Raw genomic sequence first — 10,000 nt, forward strand, 5'->3', positions numbered from 1 at the left:
CATGCATAAATATAGAAATGGATGTAATCAGTCTAGACATGCATACCAACCCGCCAAATAGATGGTTAAATGTATATCTATCAAATACACAGACAGATATGCCTTTATTCTTGCATCTGTATTTATGAAAATTCATTGGGTCGGGCCTGGCAGAATTTTAATAAACCGGCTGATAATGTTTATTATAATTATCCGAATGATAAAATATCCTCTCTCTCTCTCTCATTCCCCCGTCATCGATCTTAGCTACTGCTGACTTCAAGTTTTTGGGTTGTATCCCTTGTTGAAAATTCAGTGATTATGAGCTGTGTCAATTATTATAAAATATATGAAATTAAAAGCATAATTGCACTACATCTCAAATCTAATCATACCATATCACTGGGAATACATGTACTGTTGTTTGATTAGTGATCTAATTAAAAATGGTTTTCATGCTACTTTGAAATCTACATATTACAACTGCCAACAAAAATTTAGACAAAAGACTTGGGAATTGAACCCAAGTCCCCCCGAATGGCAGGCGAGTGTTCTACCATTCGGCTGTTAGGGATGGCGTTAAGAGTTTACTGCTTTCCATTAATATGCTGCAAGATAGCCACCCTATAGTTACTTATTCCATCATTAGAATGGCTTCATTTTGTGTGTCTACGTGAAAGCGTGATCATTACATACATTATATTCATTATAATAAAATATCCTCTCTCTCTCATTCTTCCGTCATCGATCGTAGCTACTGTTGATTTTAAGTTTTTGGGTTGTATCCCTTGTTGACTTTTCAGTGATTATGAGCTGTCAATTATTAGAAAATATATGAAATTATAAGCACAATTGCACTACATCTCACATCAAATCATACCATATCTGGGAATAGATGTAATGTTTGATAGTGATGATCTAATTAAAAATGGTTTTCCTGCTATCAAGAAATCTACCTATTACTTACAACTGCCAACAAAAATTTAGACAAAAGACTTGGGAATTGAACCCAAGTCCCCCCGAATGGCAGGCGAGTGTTCTACCATTCGGCTGTTAGGGATGGCGTTAAGAGTTTACTGCTTTCCATTAATATGCTGCAAGATAGCCACCCTATAGAGTTTACTTGATACATCATCAGAATGGCTTCACTTTGTGTGTCTACGTGAGAGCGTGATCATTACATACATTCGGCCGGTTTGTTAGAATTGCGCGAGGCCCGACCCAAAGAATATTCGTATACTTGACATGCATAAATAAAGAAATAAATGTATATTTATCAGTCTAGACATGCATACCAACCCGGCAAATAGATGGTTAAATGTATATCTATCAAATACATAGACAGATATGCCTTTATTCTTGCATCTGTATTTATGAAAATTTATTTGGTCAGGCCTGGCACAATTTTAACAAACCGGCTGATAATGTTCATTATAATTATCCGAATGATAATAAAATATCCTCTCTCTCTCTCATTCTCCCGTCATCGATCTTAGCTACTGCTGATTTCAAGTTTTTGGGTTGTATCCCTTGTTGAAATTTCAGTGATTATGAGCTGTGTCAATTATTATAAAATATATGAAATTAATAGCACAATTGCACTACATCTCACATCTAATCATACCATATCACTGGGAATACATGTACTGTTGTTTGATTAGTGATGATCTAATTAAAAATGGTTTTCATGCTATCATGAAATCTACATATTACTTACAACTGTCAACAAAAATTTAGACAAAAGACTTGGGAATTGAACCCAAGTCCCCCCGAATGGCAGGCGAGTGTTCTACCATTCGGCTGTTAGGTGCTGCGTTAGGAGTTTGCTGTTTTCCATTAATATGCTGCAAGATAGCCACCCTATAGTGTCTACTTAATCCATCATCAGAATGGCTTCACTTTGTGTGTCTATGTGAGAGCGTGATCATTACATACATTCGGCCGGTTTGTTAGAATTCCGCGAGGCCCAACCTCAAGAATATTCGTATACCTGACATACATACATAAAGAAATAAATGTATATTTATCAGTCTAGACATGCATACCAACCCGGCAAATAGATGGTTAAATGTATATCTATCAAATACATAGACAGATATGCCTTTATTCTTGCATCTGTATATATGAAAATTCATTGGGTCGGGCCTGGCAAAATTTTAAGAAACCAGCTGATAATGTTCATTATAATTATCCGAATGATAATAAAATATCCTCTCTCTCTCTCTCTCTCTCCCGTCATCGATCTTAGCTACTGCTAACTTCAAGTTTTTGGGTTGTATCCCTTGTTGAAATTTCAGTGATTATGAGCTGTCAATTATTAGAAAATATATGGAATTAAAAGCACAATTGCACTACATCTCACATCTAATCATACCATATCACTGGGAATACATGTAATGTTGTTTCATTAGGGATGATCTAATTAAAAATGGTTTTCCTGCTATCATGAAATCTACATATTACTTACAACTGCCAACAAAAATTTAGACAAAAGACTTGGGAATTGAACCCAAGTCCCCCCGAATGGCAGGCGAGTGTTCTACCATTCGGCTGTTAGGGATGGCGTTAGGAGTTTGCTGCTTTCCATTAATATGCTGCAAGATAGCCACCCTATAGTGTCTACTTAATCCATCATCAGAATGGCTTCACTTTGTGTGTCTACGTGAGAACGTGATCAGTACATACATTATGTTCATTATAATTATCCGAATGATAATAAAATATCCTCTCATTCCCCCGTCATCGATCTTAGCTACTGCTGATTTCAAGTTTTTGGGTTGGATCCCTTGTTGAAATTTCACTGATTAAGAGCTGTGTCAATTATAAACTATATTAATAGCACAATTGCACTACAATTCACATCTAATCATACCATATCAATAGGAATACATGTACCGTTGTTTGATTAGTGATGATCTAATTAAAAGTGGTTTTCATGCTATCATGAAATCTACATATTACTTACAATTGCCAATAAAAATTTAGACAAAAGACTTGGGAATTGAACCCAAGTCCCCCCGAATGGCAGGCGAGTGTTCTACCATTCGGCTTTTAGGGGTGGCGTTAGGAGTTTGCTGTTTTCCATTAATATGCTGCAAGATAGCCACCATATAGTGTCTACTTAATCCATCATCAGAATGGCTTCACTTTGTGTGTCTACGTGAGAGCGTGATCATTACATACATTCGGCCGGTTTGTTAGAATTGCGCGAGGCCCGACCCAAAGAATATTCGTATACTTGACATGCATAAATAAAGAAATAAATGTATATTTATCAGTCTAGACATGCATACCAACCCGGCAAATAGATGGTTAAATGTATATCTATCAAATACATAGACAGATATGCCTTTATTGTTGCATCTGTATTATTGAAAATTTATTGGGTCGGGCTTGTCAGAATTTTAACAAAACGGCTGATAATGTTCATTATATTTATCCGAATGATAATAAAATATCCTCTCTCCCTCTCTCATTCTCCCGTCATCGATCTCAAGTACTGCTGATTTGAAGCTTTTGGGTTGTATCCCTTGTTGAAATTTCAGTGATTATGAGCTGTGTTAATTATTATAAAATATATGAAATGAAAAGCACAATTGCACTACATCTCACATCTAATCATACCAAATCACTGGGAATACATGTACTGTTGTTTGATTAATGATGATCTAAAAAATGGTTTTCATGCTATCATGAAATCTACATATGACTTACTACAAGTGTCAACAAAAATTTAGACAAAAGACTTGGGAATTGAAACCAAATCCCCCCGAATGGCAGGCGAGTGTTCTACCATTCGGCTCTTAGGGGTAGCGTTAGGAATTTGCTGCTTTCCATTAATATGCTGCACGATAGCCACCCCATAGTGTCTACTTATTCCATTATCAGAATTGCTTCACTTTGTGTGTCTACGTGTGAGCGTGATCATTACATACATTATGTTTATTATAATTATCCGAATGATAATAAAATATCCTCTCTCTCTCTCTCATTTCCCCGTCATCGATCTTAGCTACTGCTGATTTTAAGTTTTTGGGTTGTATCCCTTGTTGAAATTTTAGTGATTATGAGCTGTGTCAATTATTATAAAATATATGAAATTAATAGCACAATTGCACTGCATCTCAAATCTAATTAAAAATGTTTTTCATGCTATCATAAAATCTACATATTACTTATAACTGCCAACAAAAACTTTAGACAAAAGACTTGGGAATTGAACCCAAGTCCCCCTGAATGGCAGGCGAGTGTTCGACCATTCGGCTGCAAGATAGCCACCCTACAGTGTCTACTTAATCCATCATCAGAATGGCTTCACTTTATGTGTTTACGTGAGAGCGTGATCATTACATACATTATGTTCATTATAATTATCCGATTGATAATAAAATATCCTCTCCCTCTCTCTCTCATTCCCCCGTCATCGATCTTAGCTACTGCTGGTTTCAAGTTTTTGGGTTGTATCCCTTGTTGAAATATCACTGATTATGAGCTGTGTCAATTATAAAATATATGAAATTAATAGCACAATTGCACTACATCTCACATCTAATAATACCATATCACTGGGAATACATGTACTGTTGTTTGATTAATGATCTAATTAAAAATGGTTTTCATGCTATCATGAAATCTACATATTACTTACAACTGCCAATAAAAATTTAGACAAAAGACTTGGGAATTGAACCCAAGTCCCCCGAATGGCAGGCGAGTGTTCTACCATTCGGCTGTTAGGTGCTGCGTTAGGAGTTTGCTGTTTTCCATTAATATGCTGCAAGATAGCCACCCTATAGTGTCTACTTAATCCATCATCAGAATGGCTTCACTTTGTGTGTCTACGTGAGAGCGTGATCATTACATACATTCGGCCGGTTTGTTAGAATTGCGCGAGGCCCGACCCAAAGAATATTCGTATACTTGACATGCATAAATAAAGAAATAAATATATATTTATCAGTCTAGACATGCATACCAACCCGGCAAATAGATGGTTAAATGTATATCTATCAAATACATAGACAGATATGCCTTTATTCTTGCATCTGTATTTATGAAAATTCATTGTGTCGGGCCTGGCACAATTTTAACAAACCGGCTGATAATGTTCATTATAATTATTCGAATGATAATAAAATATCTCTCTCTCTATTCTCTCGTCATCGATCTTAGCTACTGCTGACTTCAAGTGTTTGGGTTGTATCCCTTGTTGAAATTTCACTGATTATGAGCTGTGTCAATTATTATAAAATATATGAAAGTAATAGCACAGTTGCACTACATCTCACATCTAATAATACCATATCACTGGGAATACATGTACTGTTGTTTGATTAGTGATGATCTAATTAAAAATGGTTTTCATGCTATCATGAAATCTACATATTACTTACAACTGCTAACAAAAACTTTACACAAAAGACTTGGGAATTGAACCCAAGTCCCCCCGAATGGCAGGAAAGTGTTCTACCATTCGGCTCTTAGGTCCTTAGGAGTTTGCTGTTTTCCATTAATATGCCGAAAGATAGCCACCCTATAGTGTCTACTTAATCCATCATCAGAATGGCTTCACTTTGTGTGTCTATGTGAGCGTGATCATTACATACATTCGGCCGGTTTGTTAGAATTGCGCGAGGCCCGACCCAAAGAATATTCGTATACTTGACATGCATGAATAAAGAAATAAATGTATATTTATCAGTCTAGACATGCATACCAACCCGGCAAATAGATGGTTAAATGTATATCTATGAAATACATAGACAGATATGCCTTTATTCTTGCATCTGTATTTATGAAAATTCATTGGGTCAGGCCTGGCACAATTTTAACAAACCGGCTGATAATGTTTATTATATTTATCCGAATGATAATAAAATATCCTCTCTCTCTCTCTTATCCGAATGATAATAAAATATCCTCTCTCTCTCTCTTATCCGAATGATAATAAAATATCCTCTCCCTCTCTCTCTCTCATTCCCCCGTCATCGATCTTAGCTACTGCTGATTTCAAGTTTTTGGGTTGTATCCCTTGTTGAAATTTCAGTGATTATGAGCTGTGTCAATTATTATAAAATATATGAAATTAATAGCACAATTGCCCTACATCTCACATCTAATAATACCATATCACTGGCAATACATGTACTGATGTTTGATTAGTGATGATCTAAATAAAAATGGTTTTCATGCTATCATAAAATCTACATATTACTTATAACTGCCAACAAAAACTTTAGACAAAAGACTTGGGAATTGAACCCAAGTCCCCCTGAATGGCAGGCGAGTGTTCGACCATTCGGCTGCAAGATAGCCACCCAAAGAAGATTCGTATACTTGACATGTATAAATAAAGAAATAAATATATATTTATCAGTCTAGACATGCATACCAACCCGGCAAATAGATGGTTAAATGTATATCTATCAAATAGATAAACAGATATGTATTTATTGTTGCATCTGTATTTATGAAAATTCATTGTGTCGGGCCTGGCACAATTTTAAGAAACCGGCTGATAGACCTCTGTTCAACAAAAGCCAAATGGACCTCAGACAGTAGTCCTACGTCAGCTTCCCTTGGGCAGTGTCTTACGTGTTCTGCAGGCGAAGAGGGGTGGGGGGAGGGAGGTCCAGCTGCCGTCTGCCTGGCAAGTCACTGCAATGGACACGTTCAGATTTCCAAAGAATTGCGTGGAATCGTTGCACGTGTACACAACCTGAGTGAAAAATGTCTTTTGGAATGCTACATTGAGCTCTTCGCTTATTGGTAAATGCGATTGACATCATGTTATCAAAATAATTCAAGTTATATAGGCTATATTTTAAGTTCTCAGGGTAGCCCAATGGTACATTTTATGATAATAAAAATGTCCTAGAAGGATGTGCATGAAAGACTTCAACAGAAACACTCATGCAAACGCGTTAATAAACCTACACAATCACACACACACACACTCACAATTGCACGCACGCACACATAGATTTTGTGTAAGTATGCCCCTCTCTATAGATTGCTTATATATGCTATAAGTCCAAGCCACGTGGTCACCGTGCTGTCCGCTTGTGTTCTATTAAGAACCAAAGTCATGACCCCGTCAGAGAGGTCAGAAGCACACAGACAGAGAAGGCCTCGCCACGTTCCGACTCCGGCCGAGAACCACTCCAGCACTGTCTAGCTATTCTACTTATGTACCTACTGTTGGAAGTTTCTCACCAATTATATATATATATATATATATATATATATATATATATATATATATATATATATATGTGTGTGTGTGTGTGTGTGTGTGTGTGTGTGTGTGTGTGTGTGTGTGTGTGTGTGTGTGCGCGCGTGTTTATGCATATGCTGTACATATATACACACGCACACACAGACAAAAGCACACAAGTATATATTTAAATGCAAACACACAGGTATTCACTGGCACCTGAAAATACATCATGCATAAACACACGCACGATGAAACACATATACATAAACACAAGCAAACACCTGCACATACAGGTGTAATATACATATAGATTTGTATAAATAAAGATACACACGGACACAAAAGCTAATCCACATACACAGAGATATACGCATTCCCATATATAGACACATGTGAACATAGACATGCGCGCACATAGACAAATACACAAACAGACAGAGAGCAGAAACACACACACACACACACATAAAAGCAAACACACACACATAAAAGCAAACACACACACACATAAAATGCAAACACACACACATAAAAGCAAACACACACACATAAATGCAAGCACACACACATAAATGCAAGCACACACACACACACACATAAAATGCAAACACACACACATAAAAGCAAACACACACACACATAAAAGCAAACACACACACACATAAAAGCAAACACACACACATACAGGCCCAAAGCAAAAATATACACACATACTGACACAAAGCAAAAACACACGAACACAAGCAATCACACACACACAAACAAGCAGACACGCACGTAAAAGGAAACACCCATATACAGAAAAGAGATACATATTCTCTGGGAAATACACATCGAAACCAGTACCTCCGTGTCAACAGTTCTTGTAAGACCATCCCAGTCCGTAGTGGCGTTCCTGGGTGCTTCTGGTGGGTCTTCGGTACAAACTGTAAACAAAGACTGCATATATATCTGTTTGTCTGTCTGTCTATTGCTGGAAAAGAAAGTTCGTTTATATGTGGACGCTTTCTTGTTTTTATATCAATACTAAACTATGATGATGATGATTAGTGTATTGCAATTACGGAGGAATTTCCTTCGGATAAAAATGTTTTCAATTCAACATCACCTTCGACGTATATCTTTCAAGTTAAAGATATATCCTTACTTGTTTTACACAAGAAGAACGAAGGAAGAACGGCAGTCCAGTTGCCATCCTTCTCACAAAGCACACTTATGGAGTTGTTCATATTTCCAAACACTTCTCCTGCACCATTGCACGTATAGACGATCTAAGCGCGAAGCAGAACCGGGTAGGTGGAGTAGTTAATTAGAGAATATATACACTATATATTTATCAATTTTCTATCATTTTTGTTAGAAGTATAGATTTCCTACGGTATATTCAGTCCTCAGTTTGAGTGAATGCATAACTAAAATCAATGATAATAATCCTATGTGTAACTTTTTGAAAATCTGTGTATCTATATGAAGAGTTTTTGTACATGAATGTGTAGTTTTTGTGTATCTGGACATATACGCTCGTGTGGTCTCTTTTAAACATTTTGGCATTTATCTGCTGCTTTGTATCTGTAATTGATCCTTCTGTGCGAATTGTGTACATGTGTGGTATTTTTGTACATTGGTAGTTTTTTTCGCAAACCAACGCAACATTTATCTGCAACTACGCAGCCTGTTTGTCTGTTAACGCGTGTGTGTGAGTACACACACACACACACACACACACACACACACACACACACACACATATATATATATATATATATATATATATATATATATATATATATATATATATATACATATATACATATATATACATATATACATATATACATACATATATATATATATATATATATATATATATATATATATATATATATATATATATATATATATACATATATACATATATATACATATATACATATATACATATATACATACATACATACATACATATATATATATATATATATATATATATATATATATATATATATATATATATATATATATATATCTGTATGTGTATGTATATGTTTGCGTGTATATATGTACTTGCACAGAAAAAAAAAAGTGGGAGAGATTAACAAAACATAAAACTCAAAGTATCTATTTATCTCATTTGAGACAGATCTAAACCGTAGTTGTAAACCAACGGGGATAAAAAGGAAACCACATACCTCGGTCCCAACCGCACTGGCAAAACCGTCCCAGTTGTATGTGGCGTTGTCAGGTGGCTCCGGTGGGTCATCAGTACATCCTATATAAATAACCAGAAACAAAAAGAGTCATACTTCGCAAATCTAACTGAACTGAAGTCTTACACAATTTTTAGTTACATGGCGCAATGTGTGAGAAAATCTTAAAAACGTGTTTTTATGGCAGTACAAAAATCGATATATTTCTTTGTAAAGAAGGATATTCACATAAAGAATAACTATTTTAGTTGTCCTTACGTGTGTCACAGGAGAAAACCGAGGAGGAAACAGAAGACCAATTTCCATTCTCCGAGCAGATCACACTTAAGGACTCGTTCAGGTTTCCGAACAATTCTCCAGTGGCGTTGCATGTGTACGTAACCTGCGTCGAAGTTGGAAACAAAGGTAACATTTCTGCTAGAACTTCGCATATATTCTGTTGATCGCACTGAATACACCAAGACATGTATGTTTTTACACACACACACACACACAATCACTCACCACCACCGAACAAACCCGCACACCTTTAACACATCTACTTCACTTTCTGTCAGTTGTATTTTTCATTAACTGTATAATTACCTCCGTTCCT

The 10,000-nt window shown here is 36.0% G+C and overlaps 1 protein-coding gene across 1 annotated transcript in view; it reads right to left on the reverse strand.

Moving 5' to 3' along the window:
- The window catches only part of LOC113802772 (uncharacterized), a 41,129-nt gene that overhangs the window by 7,111 nt on the left and 24,018 nt on the right, over nucleotides 1–10,000 (reverse strand). The window contains exons 24-29 of the mRNA XM_070133999.1: nucleotides 9,991–10,000; nucleotides 9,664–9,787; nucleotides 9,388–9,467; nucleotides 8,346–8,469; nucleotides 8,045–8,124; nucleotides 6,574–6,697 (exon numbers count right to left, since the gene is read on the reverse strand). The exon at nucleotides 9,991–10,000 is cut by the window's right edge and continues 70 nt beyond it. Of these exons, the coding sequence (XP_069990100.1) occupies nucleotides 6,574–6,697; nucleotides 8,045–8,124; nucleotides 8,346–8,469; nucleotides 9,388–9,467; nucleotides 9,664–9,787; nucleotides 9,991–10,000 (542 nt within the window). The remainder of the gene's footprint in view (nucleotides 1–6,573; nucleotides 6,698–8,044; nucleotides 8,125–8,345; nucleotides 8,470–9,387; nucleotides 9,468–9,663; nucleotides 9,788–9,990) is intronic.

The sequence above is a fragment of the Penaeus vannamei genome, chromosome 19 (genome assembly GCF_042767895.1).
Source record: "Penaeus vannamei isolate JL-2024 chromosome 19, ASM4276789v1, whole genome shotgun sequence".
Lineage (NCBI taxonomy): Eukaryota > Metazoa > Arthropoda > Malacostraca > Decapoda > Penaeidae > Penaeus > Penaeus vannamei.